This window comes from Erythrolamprus reginae, chromosome 1 (assembly GCF_031021105.1).
Source record: "Erythrolamprus reginae isolate rEryReg1 chromosome 1, rEryReg1.hap1, whole genome shotgun sequence".
NCBI classification, from domain to species: domain Eukaryota; kingdom Metazoa; phylum Chordata; class Lepidosauria; order Squamata; family Dipsadidae; genus Erythrolamprus; species Erythrolamprus reginae.
In genome coordinates, this window is record NC_091950.1 from 296,868,122 (window position 1) to 296,884,592 (window position 16,471).

Genomic DNA, 16,471 nt, shown 5'->3' on the forward strand with positions numbered 1-16,471 from the left:
GGAGCCAGCATTCAGGATGGGTTGTCCTCATCCACTCAGAATGAGGACCGAGTCTGTTACTTTTTGCTAGATCTGCCCTCCTAGGACCCAGCTTTGATTAATTCAAAGAAGCAGACTCGACATTCCACAATTGGTAGGCTCCACATCCAGAACATGTCAATCATGTGGAGACCGCCATGCAAAAAGTCAGGCCAAGAAAAGAAACCACCAAGCCAGTTCAACAAACCAAGGTGCAGGAATGGACACTTCAAGGGTGGTGCTGAATGCTGGCTCCAGCTAATGAGAAGAACCGTATCAGGTAAGACCAATGCTCCTTCTCCATCATGGGTGGAGCCAGCATTCAGGATGGGATGTCCCATCATGGGACATACCAAAATGAAAGATCCCCCAGGTGGGCATAGTCCAAGTCCGATTCAATGTGGGTCCTCGTGGACCTTCAGCTGAAACTGCATCTGCTGACGCATACAAATTGATTTTGTAGTGGCGGATAAACTGAGAAGAAGATGGCCAGTCACCACTGAAGGCAAACAGCCCTCCCCCAGCGGGTCGACCTCTAGGAAGGCACAGGATGCCATAATTGCCACATCAGAATGAAGCAACGAAGAGAATTTTCTCAATGAGATGACCTCGATTGTATTGAGATCTCTCCTTTTATTGTATTTCACTTTTCCTGACATGTGGTACAGAATAACCAATTCGCGAACGCTACATACATGAAGCCATCCTCCAACTACCATTCACTTATGCGCTGTATAAGGCAACCTCCTCGTGACTTCCCTATAGATAATTAACGGAAGCTCCATTCATTGCCTTTTCCTGGATTGTGTGTTTACTGGTGATTAGCAAAGGAATGAGAGTAAGGCATATATTTCCTTATATGGAAGTTAGCTATAGGTTTTCTTCATGTTGTATATCAAGTTAATTATTTTCCACGTGGTCATGGATTCTGCAGCTTGCTTACTCAGCCTGGACTTTGCTTCCTTTCAATAGAGGAAGAAATAAGGTTTATACAGCACCCATTAGGCTAAAACATCACCCTTCAGCAATATTCCATTCCAATGTTCAGTGCCTATGAACCTATGATTACAACACACCACCCGACAAATGTCCGCCAGGGAAGCCTGGGTTGCCCAGGCCGTGGAAGTCGCCACACTCTGCATATGGGTTGTGATCCCCACCAGTGGCTCTTGTCTAAATTGATTGAAAACTCATGCTATTGGAGTGTTGAGATAGTTACCTGGAGATGGCAGACCGTGAGGTGCTCAGAAGATGCCTGGCCCAGGATATCATCTAGATAACACTGTATATGCACAGGCAAGGACCTAAGATGGGCCACCACCACTTCTAAAACCTTTGTAAATACCCGGGGGACAGAGGAAAGGCCAAACCCCAGAAGCCCTGAAGGGAAGGGGGAGACCCAGCCACAACCTGGTTGGAAGGTCCAGGTAGATCATCATCTGGGGCATGGTGATCTGACTTATGGTGCTGTTTGCTCCGTGGCTTCTCCTTTGAAACGGCTCCGTCTGCCATTTTACAGCCCGAGTGGGGTCCCAAAATGGCCACCACAACTGGTCAAAATCAATTTGGCAGGCTGGCAAAAGGCCAATTATCCATTGGTACTGACCAACCCTTGACAGTCCAGGCACGTATATGAGCTGAAATTGCCCAGAGAGTTGCTCAGGCTACTCTCTGGGCAATCTGAGACCAGCGGAGACTTGCTTAGGGGGATTGCATGACCGTGAGCTCAAGCGTCTCCCTGCCACCCCTCAGGTCATCTAAGTGTAGTAGAGACGGGTAGTATGACTTCTTTCTCATGGCTCCTGCATCTGGTATATCTCGCCAGAGATCTGAGTGGTTCTGGCTTTAGAAAGCTATTAGAAATTTGCTTATCTTCTCAGGCCTGGTGAAGGTTGAGTTTGGGTTGGCTTTGGTTATTTTCAGATTCAGATCATGATTTTTGTTCTGTTCTTTTACCTTTTATCTTTTAAAAATGTTTTTAATTGTAAGATGCCCAAAATCATTGGGATTAGAGCAATTATATAAATTATATACCTCAATCACTCTATATTTTTGTAACCCTGATGTTGTAACTCTTGGTTTGGAATTATGGAAGCTGTATAATATAGTAGATTTTATTACACTAAGCTAAAGAAGGCTACTGAAAAGAAAAATATGGTATTGAAAGCTTGAATAGGAAATAGCTAAACACCAGAAGCAGAAATCTTGCTGTAAACACAACCAGGAATGCTGCCTCCAGCATCAGTCAGAGACAGATTCTTCAACTTAATAGAATTAGAAAGAAAGTTCTCACTGTCTAATAAGCAAGGGGACTAAGTAAAAGTAGAGGAAGGGAAAGTAAGATCAATAAAGAAGAAAATAGAATGTGAAGCGAAATTGCAGTGGTAAGGGTTAATGTCAAGGGACCAGTGTCTGAAGCATTGCTCCTTCCTTCTCCAATTGCGGTTAGTGGCCTGAGAAATCTTTGCTTACACACCTGGAATCTTTTTGATGATTTTTGGCATGGTTGTTTGTTGTTTGTCCTAAATTCGCAATAGTTTATTGCATATAATTCTTATTAATTGACCCACAGCTTTCATTATTGGTTATTATTTGTATTTTTTAAAAAAATATTTGAAGCACAATTACGTTTTAATAAACAAATAAAAAGTAACACAAAGAAAATATTATCCACCAAATCCTAACCTCATATAAAACACATATAAATTTATTCATTAAAATTTATTCTCATTTCAGTTTATTGTATTATATTTCTGCAATCCAAGCTTAATCTTAGCTATTCCATTCAATTTATTTTCCTATAGAAAAAAATAATTTTATGTACCACCTAATGAACATTATTTTACCCTTTTCTGTTTTTTTAATAAAATCTAGGGCTTAAATAATGAGTGCTTAGTAGAATCAATTCACTAGATGGCAGAGTTTACCAAATGTTTGAAGATTTCAATTTTCCTTGTTATAGCCTAAGGATTGCTCTGCTATTTTTTTCCAAAGCAAATTGTGATGAAAATGTTTCTACTTAATATTAGTTTATTTATTTAGTTTATTTAGATTTGTATGCCGCCCCTCTCACTTTTTGCTACTTTGGAGATATTTCCTGCCAAAATATTCTGAAGTTTTCTTTCTTCCAGTCAATAATTTGCAAAGCTGAGTTGAAAGTAATAGAAATATTTGATTAGTTAACATTGTAGTAAAACATGCAGAGTATGGTTTCTTACCTTCTTTTCAAACTCTTAATAATGATTCCACTTTAGTTCTCATGATCATAGTGATTTGGGCTAATTCTGGATTAGTGAGCAGCATTTCCATCTGCTGCCCAATTGCCATTCTAAAAGAGGGGACATTTTCTGGATTTTTCCCCATTTCCATTTGCCCAAACAGACTAATTTTCAAAGTCCAACTTTCTTTTGCTGGCTTCTTCTCCCATACCAAATTTGATGTTTTGCTATTCAGACAGTCATCATGCTGATGGACAGGCAGAATTCTTTGTAACATTCCATTAAGTTGAACAGAAAATGAAATATCAGGAATGATCAGGCATGGGCATGTAATATCTGACAAAAGTGGCGTTAGAACTAACTCTAGGTTTGTGATTTGCATTATGAAAGAACAAAATAAAAATTGAAGTGGTGAATTAATTTAAAATAATCAACTAAAGAAAAGCAACTTTTATCATAAAGACAGTAAAATCAGAACTACAGTATATAAAATTCAGTTAAGCCAGCAGTGACATCTACTTACCTATCAGTTTAGAAGTGCACACTTTGTGCATGGGTAGAGGGTTAATAAAAGAAAATGGCGACATCTGGGTGGGTGGGGAGAGCCTCACACTGCCACCACTACCAGTTCTCCAAACTACCATCAACCAATGCTATTGGTACGCCTGAACTGGGTCGAACCAGTAACATTTCATCCCTGAAAGGTAAGCCCTGTAAGAAGAAATTCAGAAGCATGTAATTGCTCAGCCCTAGAGTTAGTCTGCATTTTTGTTTGATAGGTATGTAAGGTATGCATTTATTTATTTTAGAGGTTCACCCAAATCCAGAAGTACATGGAGGGCATGCAATGTCAAAAGCAATAGAAATCAAAATAGTTCCTGAAAACAGAAAAATAGCTGGATAGGAGCAAGCAGTGTCATGGCTTCTACATTCCAAAGCTGTTTCATCAAAAGTGGAAGATTGTCAGAAATAAGCTTGACTGATCACTAAATGTACCTTAGCATTGCTGAAGCACTAGCAACTTCTAAAAATAATTTTACAATGATGTGGAGCCTTAAAACTCTTAATATTGAGAGAAGAAAATCTGGACAGATTCAGGAGCAGCCTGGGGAATCATTAGGGTTTCATTGGAACCTATGAACTGTTTTGAAAAGTGAATAATGAACTCTGTACACAATGATGGGGGAAAAAGTAGCTTGAGACTCTTATCTTCTAATGTCATCTGTCCCTGAGAAACATGATGAAAAGTAATTTGCAACCAACCAAACAACATGACTCTTTTAATGTCAAGAGAATGAATATATTTTATGAAACAGTTGCAAGCATCTGATGGAGCTTAATTTGAATATATGATGTTTCATTCTATATATCATCTTCAACTCTACCCCTGCTCTCTTTATGGCACAGCAAAGTTGTTTTCTTCCATAATTTATGTTGTTCCATTTTTTTTTCATATGGCATAATCTTTTTTTTTTCATGCTTTATGCCATATTTTTATTACCCAGTCTAACCTAAAATTGTGACTATGAACACTTTTATCTTTGCAGGAATAAACTGCAGGGAACAGCTTTGGTTTTAACTTGCCTTCTTAATGTCAGTAGGTGTGGCAGACTTCGGTACAAATGAAATTTCATTAGGCTGATGCTGCCATGGGAAAGTTCTGCTAGTGCTTCCCATCATCAACCTAACTTCTTTAAATTATGGAATCTAGATAGGGTTTGTCTTGTGCAGACAGAAAGAGGATAGAGACCAGCAATGAACTGAGGAAATTGCTATAATTCAGTGGGTTGAATTATCTGCTTAATCTAAAGAACTGATGAACATAAACTGCCTAATAAATGCTTTTTAACTACCCTAAAGGTATTGTGGTACGTAATTTCATGCTCTTGCTTGAGTTTTTCAAAAAACTTTAAACACATTGCCTTTTAGATAATTCAATGTAATACTCCGGCATCTCTTAAAGCATAATTTTAATCTATTTTGCAGCTATTTTGACATGCCTGATATGCAGTATGTTACTCAGGAAAATCCAACACAAGATTCACAGTATCCTTATGGTATCCCAGTGGATGCAATATCTTCAACTTCATTGCCAAATTCATTTAGAAAGGTAAGATTCAATTAAAAATATTTGTACTACATTTTATTGAAAAAAGAAAATCATATGAATATATTCTAAATTCTGAAATAGCTTGTTTCAAAAGAAACAAAAGAAGCCATTTATTTTTTCATTTGCATAAAACAAAGTACAAACATTCATTTTTATATACAGAAAAAAATTTTAAAATGTTTTTTTCTATTTTTAGCACAAACTATTGTGATAGATTAAGATGGAGGAATTGGAATATTATCCATCTAATGTCTATTCTTATTCAGCCCCATGAAAATATTTGATTGAGTTGGCTTAAATCTGTACTATATGTTGCAAAACTTTTTTTTGTATTCATATCATCTTATTCATATAAATATATCAGAGAATAAGAAGGCAGGAAGAGTACCAATCATTTCTCTTCTAGTATGGAAACTGAGTATGCATAATTATCATAGAGGTAAGGTTGTACAATAACTTATCACAATGTTTAATCTTCGCATAAATAGTATTTATATCATAGGCTGTGAGCTAAGCCAAACTGACTTTGATTTTTTGCTGGAAAATTCAGTCATAAATATAATAACAAGTAGACTGCATAGGGACTAATTTGTAGTGCTTTTCAGTATATGGTTCTTTGAAAAGAGGAGACAGCAGATCAAATGAAGCATGCAGGATAAAGGTTGATTCTTTCACTGAAAGCTCATCTATATATGTATCATCTGCCACTTTACAGTACCAAAACCTGTATGGCTTGGTGAACTGCATTTTTATATTATGCATGTCTTCAGCTCAGATGTAACAGGATGTGGGAATTATAAACATTTAAGCAGTTGTTTTTATGGTTTGAAGACTCCTACCTTGTTCATGTCATGCATATGTACATCATATTTTATTTTATATACCAGATATTGATCCCGGTATATAGAAAATGGCATCTGTGTCTTTGCAATAATAAGAGACATTTAATATGAAGCTTACTGTGTGGAACATCTAAACAAGTAAATGCTTTTCACAATATTTTGGTAATTGGGAACGACTTTAAAGATAGACTTTCCCTTCGGAACACTTGGTTGGATAGCAAGTATATTTTCTGTTTCTTTCTTTTTTCATGCAGCAAGTAAATTTTTTACTTATTTGTATTTAATAATTTATCATAACGCAATTAACATGATCATCAGTTTGATAGATTTATTTATTTATTTATTTTATTTATTTATGTTGTCTAATACACAATAATACACAATGAAGGTAATAGAGGACACCTTCAAGGAAACAGAATTAGAGAAAGAATAGAAGAAAGAGTATAGGATAAAATAATCAGTGAGAGAATAGAAGAAAGATATAGGGATAGAAGAGAAGATACAGTGATCCCCCGCTCGTTGCGAGGGTTCCGTTCCAGGACCCCCCGCAACGAGCGGGTTTTCGCGAAGTAGCGCTGCGGAAGTAAAAACACCATCTGCGCATGCGCAGATGGTGTTTTTACTCCCACAGCGCTAGCGAGGAACCGAAGATTGGGGGCGGCGCGGCTGTTTGCCGCCGGCATGGGGGGCTTCCTAGCAGCCCCCCAAACCCGGGTTGGGGGTCCGGGGGGTGCTGGCAAGCCCCCCATGCCGGCGGCGACATTTTAAAATAGCCGCACCGCCCCCAATCTTCGGCTCCTCCGCGCTGGCTCTCGGCGCTTTCGAGCTGAGTCCGGGAGCGAATTCTCTTCCGGACTCAGCTCAAAAGCGCCGATAGCCAGCGCTAGCGAACGGCTCCTCCGCGCTGGCTATCGGCGCTTTCGAGCTGAGTCCGGGAGCGAATTCTCTTCCGGACTCAGCTCAAATGCGCCGATAGCCAGCGCTAGCGAACGGCTCCTCCGCGCTGGCTATCGGCGCTTTCGAGCTGAGTCCGGGAGCGAATTCTCTTCCGGACTCAGCTCAAAAGCGCCGATAGCCAGCGCTAGCGAACGGCTCCTCCGCGCTGGCTATCGGTGCTTTCGAGCTGAGTCCGGGAGTGAATTCTCTTCCGGACTCAGCTCAAAAGCGCCGATAGCCAGCGCTAGCGAACGGCTCCTCCGCGCTGGCTATCGGCGCTTTCGAGCTGAGTCCGGGAGCGAATTCTCTTCCGGACTCAGCTCAAAAGCGCCGATAGCCAGCGCTAGCGAACGGCTTGTCCACGCTGGCTCTCCGTGCTTTCGAGCTGAGTCCTGGAGCGAATTCGCTTCAGGACTCAGCTCGAAAGCGGCGAGAATGAACCGCGTGGGCGGGCGAAGGGCGGGCGGCAGCGAGGAGTTTGCGTGGGCGGTGGGGAAACTCCTCGCTGACGCCAGCAAGAGGGGGAAGACCCAGGGAAGCCGGTTGCCATCTACGCATGCGTGCCCATAGAAAAAACGGGCACGCATGCGTAGATGGTATTTTGACTTCCGGGTTGAAAAATAGCGAAGTACCCTGTTCGCAATGGTTGGGGACGCAATAAACGGGGGATCACTGTATATGGGATATAGGAGAGACAAGAGGACAGGGGTCAGAAGGCACTCTAGTGCAATTATGCACGTCCCTTACTGACCTCTTAGGAATCTGGAGAGGTCAACCATGGACAGTCTAAGGGTAAAATGTTGGGGGTTAGGGGACGATACTACGGAGTCCGGTAATGAGTTCCACGCTTCAACAACTCTATTACTAAAGTCGTATTTTTTACAGTCAGGTTTGGAGCGGTTTATATTGAGCTTGAATCTGTTATGTGCTCTTGTGTTGTTGTGCTTGAAGCTGAAGTAGTCATTGACAGGCAGGACATTGCAGCATATAATCTTGTAGGCAATACTTAGATCATGTTTAAGGCATCTTAGTTCTAAGCTTTCTAGGCCCAGGATTGTAAGTCTAGTTTCATACGATATTCTGTTACGGGCAGAGGAATGCAGGGCTCTTCTGGTGAATTATCTCTGGACATTTTCAAGGGTGTTAATGTCTGAAATGCGGTATGGGTTCCAAACAGATGAGCTGTATTCTAGGATGGGTCTGGCAAAAGTTTTGTATGCTCTGGTAAGTAGCGTGAGATTTCCAGAGCAGAAGCTACGTAGGATTAGATTAACTACTCTTGAAGCCTTCTTGGCGATGTTGTTGCAGTGGGCTTTGGCACTTAGGTCTTTTGTAATTAGTACCCCGAGGTCCTTAACTGAATGGGGGTTATCTGTGATAATTTGATTATTCAGTTTGTATTTGGAGTTCTGATTCTTTTTGCCGATGTGTAGGACAGAGCATTTGCTGGTTGAGATTTGGAGTTGCCATGTGTTAGACCAATCAGAAACAGAGTCTAGGTCTTTTTGGAGAGTAGTTGTGTTATCGGTGGTGTTGAAGAGTTTTACATAATCTGCGAAGAGAACACAGTTGCTTGTAATGAGATCACAAAGGTCATTTATGTAGAGAATGAAGAGAGTTGGGGGTCACCGCTTTTAACAGAGACAGGGATAGATATGGTGCTTCCTATTTTAACCACTTGTTGTCTGTTTGACGGGAATGCTGTAATCCAGCTGTGGAGGGCTCCTGAGATGCCATAGGATTTGAGTTTTAGGGAGTAGTTTGTCATGGACCACTGAGTCAAAGGCTTTGGAGAAGTCAATATAAATTGCATCTATAGATCTTCCGTGGTCAAGATGAGTAGTCCATATGTTTTTGCAGTGGAGGAGCTGTAGGTTGCGGGATATTTTTTTTCTGAATCCAAATTGTTTGTTAGAGAGCAGATTATTAGTTTCGAGTGGAGGGTAATTTATTGGTTTATAACTGATTCCATGACTTCGCATGGGACACAGTATAGTGATATTGGTCTGTAGTTATCGACAAGAGAAGGGTCTCCTTTTTTGAAGATAGGGATGATCATTGCTTTCGACCATAGCTTAGGAAGTATGCTGGTACTGAAGGATTTTTTGAAAATTATGCTTAGTGGTTCAGCTATAGCAGAAGATAATTTTTTTAGGAAGTATGCACATAGACCATCTGCTCCGACTGATAGGGAAGGTTTAAGGTCACATAATGCTTTTTCAACTCGGTCTTCAGTAGTCTATAAAGGTTAGGTCATTGAGAGAGTTTGAGGTGCGATTGATGAAATTGGAGAATGAGACAGTGCTGTTAACAAAGACAGATCCAAAGAGTTGAGAAGATTAGCTTTGGAAGAATCATCGTGGTATTCTTTGTCGTTTGGTCCTTTGAGTTGTGGGATAGGTCTAGAGTCCTTAAGTTTGTTGTTGACGAAGTTGTTGTAAATGAGGAACATAGTGTCACCAAACCAAGTCCAGTTAGTAGAAATAAAGAGAGGACACATGTTCTTGTGGGTGACTCGATTGTCAGAGGTGTTGATTTGGGACAGAGGAAGGATGTGGTGAAGGTGATGAGGTGTCTTCCAGGAGCCACTGCCCACAGGGACAGCAGGCGGATTACAAACATTGTCAGGGCTGTGAATAAAGGTAATAAAGTTGATGTGGTGGTGCATCTTGGCACAAACGATCTGTCCCAGAGAAATGTTAATGTAGTAAAAAGAGATTTTCAAAGTCTAAGTGTGGAGCTGGGTAAAATAACTGATTCAGTGACTTTCTCAGAGGTGTTACCGGTTTGTGGCCAGGAGGGTAAAACAAGTTGTATCAGAGAGTTTAATGTGTGGTTAAGGCAGTGGTGTAAAGCTGAAGGTTTTGGTTATGTAAGTCATGATGTCAGTAGATGGTCTAATAGGGAGTTGTTTAAGAGGGATGGTTTGCATCCATCATACAGAGGTACCCAGGTGCTCGGTGAGGAATTCAGAGCTTTTTTGGACAGGCATTTAAACTAGGTAAAGGGGACAGAGATGTACCAGATGTGGAGGATTTCTGTCCCCGACCAATGAGGATACATCAGTTTCTGGAAGCTTATGAAAAGGGAGCTGAAAATAAAATAGATGTAGTTGTTGATGATAAGGGGCAAACTAATAATGAAAATAATGTTCTTCGGGTAATGTGCACGAATGCTCGAAGCTTGAGCAACAAGCTCTGTGAGTTAATGGCCATAATATCTAGAGATAATTTGGATCTGGTTGCCATAACTGAGACATGGTTTAAGGATTCCAATGAATGGGAAATATCCATACCAGGATATACACTGTATAGGAAGGATAGAATAGAGAGAAGGGGAGGTGGAGTAGCCATTTATGTTAAAGAAAGTCTAAAAACAATACTAATTCAAAATACATGTAAAGATCTGGAGACCCTCTGGATTTGCATGCAAAATAAAGACGGTTCTGTCATTAGAATTGGGGTGATCTATAGGCCTCCAGGGCAATCTGAGGAACATGACAACAAGATGGTGGATGAGATTACCCTAATGGCAGTAAAGGGAGATATTGTGGTTATGGGTGATTTCAACATGCCTGATGTTGACTGGAATATCCCCAGTGCCCTTACATGCAAAAGTAAGAATATAGTAGAGGCCTTTACAGGAGCAGCTATGGCACAGCTAGTTAAGACACCAACTAGAGGGGAGAATATTCTAGATTTAGTTTTTACAAATGGGAATCGGGTTTCAGAGGTCAAGGTGGGAGAAAATTTAGGTTGCAGCGACCATCTATGTTTGTGGTTTGATGTAAAAACTGATTGTGAGCAATCCTATACTGCAACCAAAGTATTGGATTTCAGAAAAACAAATTTTAATGCAATGGGGAAATATTTAAATAATGAATTAAAGGGGAGGGATAAAATGGCAGGAGCGAGCACCCAGTGGACTGTATTAAAAAAGGCCATCTTAAAAGCCACAAGACTTTATGTAAAGCAAGTAACTAAAGGTAAAAGGAAGAAGAAACCGCTATGGTTTAGCAATGATGTAAGGGCTATAGTCAATGAAAAAAAGGCTGCCTATAGGAGGTATAAAGAGTCTGGAAGTATAGCTGATAGAGAGGTGTATAAAATGAGACAGAAGGAGGCGAAACAGATAATATATGCTGCTAAAGCCTCAAAAGAGGAAGAAATAGCAAAATCTGTAAAGAAGGGGGATAAAACCTTCTTCAGATATATTAGTGATAGGAAGAAGAAAAACTGCAGCATCACAAAGCTTAGTACCGGGAATAATACATGCATTGATGGGAATAAGGAGATCGCTGACCATTTCAATAGCTACTTCTGTTCAGTTTTCTCAAAAGACACCTTACAAAATAATACTATAGAGGGATATAGCATTGCTTCCAGCTGTACGGATTCAGCTCCAGTGATCTTAGAAGCCGATGTCTTAGAAGAACTTGAAAGATTAAAGATAAATAAGGCAATGGGTCCAGATGGCATCCATCCCAGAGTTCTTAAAGAACTCAGATCTGTCATTGCTACCCCCCTGACTGATTTGTTTAACCAATCCCTGTTAACAGGAGATGTTCCTGAGGATTGGAGAATGGCCAGTGTTGTGCCTATCCACAAGAAGGGCAGTAGAGAAGAAGCTGGAAACTACAGGCCAGTTAGCTTGACATCAGTTGTAGTTAAAATGATGGAGACTCTACTCAAAAAGAGGATAAATCAGCATCTAAAAAACAATAACTTATTGGACCCAAATCAGCATGGCTTTACTGAAGGCAAATCGTGTCAGACTAATCTCATTGAGTTCTTTGACTATGTCACAAAGGTGTTGGATCAAGGTGGTGCCGTGGATATTGCCTATCTGGACTTCAGCAAAGCCTTTGATACGGTTCCACATAAAGAGCTGATAGATAAATTAGTGAAGATTGGACTTAATCCCTGGATAGTTCAGTGGATTTCAAGCTGGCTGAAGCATAGACATCAGAGAGTTATTGTTAATGGCGAGTATTCTGAGCAGAGACAGGTTACAAGCGGTGTGCCACAAGGGTCTGTTCTGGGTCCTATTCTTTTTAATATGTTTGTGAGTGACATAGGGGAAGGTTTGGTAGGGAAGGTTTGCCTATTTGCCGATGACTCTAAAGTGTGCAATAGGGTTGATATTCCTGGAGGGGTCTGTAATATGGTAAATGATTTAGCGTTACTAGATAAATGGTCAAAGCAATGGAAACTGCAGTTTAATGTTTCCAAATGTAAAGTAATGCACTTGGGGAAAAGGAATCCTAAATCTGAGTATTGCATTGGCAGTTCTGTGCTAGCAAAAACTTCAGAAGAGAAGGATTTAGGGGTAGTGATTTCTGACAGTCTCAAAATGGGTGAGCAGTGTGGTCGGGCGGTAGGAAAGGCAAGTAGGATGCTTGGCTGCATAGCTAGAGGTATAACAAGCAGGAAGAGGGAGATTGTGATCCCCTTATATAGAGCGCTGGTGAGACCACATTTGGAGTACTGTGTTCAGTTCTGGAGACCTCACCTACAAAAAGATATTGACAAAATTGAACGGGTCCAAAGACGGGCTACAAGAATGGTGGAAGGTCTGAAATATAAAACGTATCAGGAAAGACTTAATGAACTCAATCTGTATAGTCTGGAAGACAGAAGGAAAAGGGGGGACATGATCGAAACATTTAAATATGTTAAAGGGTTAAATAGGTTCAGGAGGGAAGTGTTTTTAACAGGAAAGTGAACACAAGAACAAGGGGACACAATCTGAAGTTAGTTGGGGGAAAGATCAAAGGCAACATGAGAAAGTATTATTTTACTGAAAGAGTAGTAGATCCTTGGAACAAACTTCCAGCAGACGTGGTTGGTAAATCCACAGTAACCGAATTTAAACATGCCTGGGATAAACATATATCCATTGTAAGATAAAATACAGGAAATAGTAAAAGGGCAGACTAGATGGACCATGGGGTCTTTTTCTGCCGTCAGTCTTCTATGTTTCTATGTTTCTATGTTGTTGAAGACTTGATTATGAGCCATCGAGTCGTTTTCAATTCCTACCAACCACATACAGTAGATAGATTTTCTCCATAGTGAACTGTTTGTAAACTGGTCTGTAAGATCTTCCAACATTTGACCTATTGTCACTTTAACTGAGTCCATCCACCAAGTTACTCTTCACATTCTTCTCTTTCCTTCCAACTTTCACAGCATTAGAACCATTTTCAGGAGAGTTTGGTCTTTCCATAATGAGTTGGAAATAGGAAAGTTTGAGTCTGGTCATTTGTGCCTCAGATGAGAACTCTGGTTGTTTTGTTTCATGATCCATTGGTTTCATTTGTTGGCTGTCCATAGTATTCTCAGGAGTATTCTCTAATACCAAAATATACAAAATGTACTGTACTATAAATCTACAGTACATTTTGGATATTTTGGGCTTTTAAAAATAATTAATTAATTAAAATTATGACTTGCTATAAAATGTTGAGCAAGACTTTGGGTGTATCTTTCCTATATTGTAATTAATAATCAGAACCTGAAATTCCAAGGCCATAATTCTACACAATTTATTTACATATTGTAATATACTGCATTCTTTATTTAAAAACTATAGTATTTGCTGTCACTTTTATTTCTGTTCAATACTTCTTGCACAAAATGTCAGATATTGAAAACTATTTGTGCAACCATTGTGCACTGTTCATAATGAACAGTGATGTACAATGTTTTCTTTTACTAGTAAACCAGATCAAGATTACTTTTGGTTTTCCAAATAATGCAATGAAATATGTGGTCATCATATCTTTGCTTTTTATGTAATAAATGTTTACCTCCTTAAATAAACAAAATGTAAACTTTCCTAAATTTTGCCCTATTCCTATTGATGTTCTCTTTTTTTCACTGCCCATGACATCAATATTTTGTATGATCTACTGATGGTATTCCAAAACTTCCAAGATTCTTCCCAGTGTTCTGGTTCTGGGTGGTTGAGTGACTTCCCAAGGTCCTCATTTTACCCACCTCAGAAGGATAGAAGGCTTAGTCCTTGAGCCGATGATGAGATTTGAACTGCTGACCTACAGATCTACAGTCAGCTTTAGTGGCCTGCAGTACTGCACTCTACCTGCTGTGCCACCTCGGCTCTGTAAAATTATAAATATTGAATCTAGCAGAAGATGAGCACAGACAGGACTTATTTTTTGTATTTAGTTATTAACATAACTCTACACTGTTCCAATCTCATCACTGTAGATTTCCAAGAATCGCAAAACAGAATTTTAAAATATAAGCAGTGCATAATAAATTATAATCTCCTTCTGAATTCAACAGCCTAAGGCAGGCCTACTAGAAAATTCAAGTCCTTTGTGGCAGGGCATTTATTGGGCGCTATGTGCTTCTGGCTATGCTTTAGTATGGTCAGTATCTAACTTTCTTTTTTATGTATACTGAACTTTCATCAGGTCTTCGTATTGACCAGAAATTCTGTGGAGAGTATTTGTGCATTGCAATAATGTAAAAATAGATAAAGCTGAAAGTAGTGTATTTAAGGTTGATATACCTACCTCAACAACCACAATTGGGAACAAAATTTCCACTACTAAATAATGCATTTGTAAAGTGTAATGTCACATGATCTCCTTTTATTGTCTTGCACCCTGCCTTTCAAGGCAGTAAGTCGCCTCAGAACCGAATAGCTCTGGGGCTGCTTGATCAGAGGCCTGTTGGTGTGCCACAGGTCTCGGACTGCAAGACACCCTTCTGCCACAGCACAGTGCAAAGTTGCAGACAACCTTGGAAACTGCAGCCATCCCAGCAATACAGCACAAAGCCACAATGCCCGGAAAGCCCCAGCCACCCGAGTAGCACAGTGCAAAGCTGAAGTGTCTCTGGATGCCCTAGCAGCATGATGCAAAGGTACCAAGACCTGAGAAGCCCTAGTTGCCCAAATCATGTGATAGAATGGCATAGCCACCCCAGAAAACCTCAACCATTCCAGCCTAATCTCAGTCATCCTTGACACCTTGCACTCTAAAATTCCTGGTGCTTCAGCTGATATCTACTGACTTCTTGCTCTTGCTGCTATTGAGGCATCCCCACCCCACGAGACAACTCCTGGCCACAGGAAGCTATCACCCCAGGTTTTGCAAGGAAATCACCTTCCTGGAGGAGTTAAGTGGTTTATAGCACCCCTGTTTATGCTGCCAAGCGTTGAATTTTGATCACATGACTGCAAAGGCACTCCCAAACTCCCACATTTGAAGATGACATAGAACATTAAATTCAAATCTTGTCATCTACGAATGAACTAAAAAGCTAGATGAGTAGCAGACTGTTTTTCCAGAGGTAATCAAGATTGCCAGAAAGGATTATATCTTGTCAGTGGTGAAATCCAATTTTTTTTTACTACCAGTTCTATGGGCGTGGCTTGGTGGGCATGGTGTCGCTTGGTGGGAGTGGCAGGGAAAGGATATTTCAAAATCTCCATTACAACCCCAGCCAGCCAGAGGTGGTATTTGCCGGTTCTCCGAACTACTCAAAATTTCCGCTACCAGTTCTCCAGAACCTGTCATAACCTGCTGGATTTCATCCCTGTTTCTTGTGCTGAGAGATATCTAGAGTTCATATAATGCTCTTAAAATTCAAGCATTACTCAGATGGACTGACAATTTAGATTCTAGAAATGATTCAGAATTATTTAGCAGTAAAGTTTTCTAGTTTTTAATAACATTAATTATTCTAATGTATTGTTTATATTATCTACTTTACTATGTCTCACATTACATTATTACATATTATCTTTAAACCTAATACTATATTAGGTTTATGGATTGATAATTATATTACATTGTTATACATTAAGCAACATATTATTTGTTAAATTATACATTTAAGTAAAGGTATAACATTAAACAAGTTATGCATTTAAGATATACATTTAAGTATTATGTTAATACAAGAACTTGTAGGGTTTCTCATTTTGTTGCAAACAACATATTTATCTTCTCCTGTATCATTATGTGATGAAATTAATTTTGTTAGTAGCTTCAATATACCCAAATACAATGAACACAAATAAAATAATAACCTTGACCAAATAATGGATGAAAGCAATCTACTTATTACAAAACATGACTTACAACAAAAAGGGGTTATAATAGATTGGATTCACTACCTTCAAATTAAATCAAGCCACAATGAAGACAGAAATAAAGAGGGATTTCAAAAAACAAGCAATTTATATAAAATACTTTTAGGACCTGACAGAAAGCTAATCTTCAAAATATAAGAGTAATCTTATAAATCCTTTTAACTATGGTCAACTAAGCGAGCAGACAAACTGTGGCTAAACTCACCTATTGATTCCTA

The 16,471-nt window shown here is 39.6% G+C and overlaps 1 protein-coding gene across 2 annotated transcripts in view; it reads left to right on the plus strand.

The window, feature by feature from the left end:
• CRYBG1 (crystallin beta-gamma domain containing 1) overlaps positions 1 to 16,471 on the plus strand; it is a 155,260-nt gene that overhangs the window by 59,788 nt on the left and 79,001 nt on the right. For both annotated transcript variants that reach the window (XM_070733293.1, XM_070733292.1), the window contains exon 2: positions 5,223 to 5,346. In XM_070733293.1, coding sequence (XP_070589394.1) covers positions 5,223 to 5,346 — 124 coding nt within the window. The remainder of the gene's footprint in view (positions 1 to 5,222; positions 5,347 to 16,471) is intronic.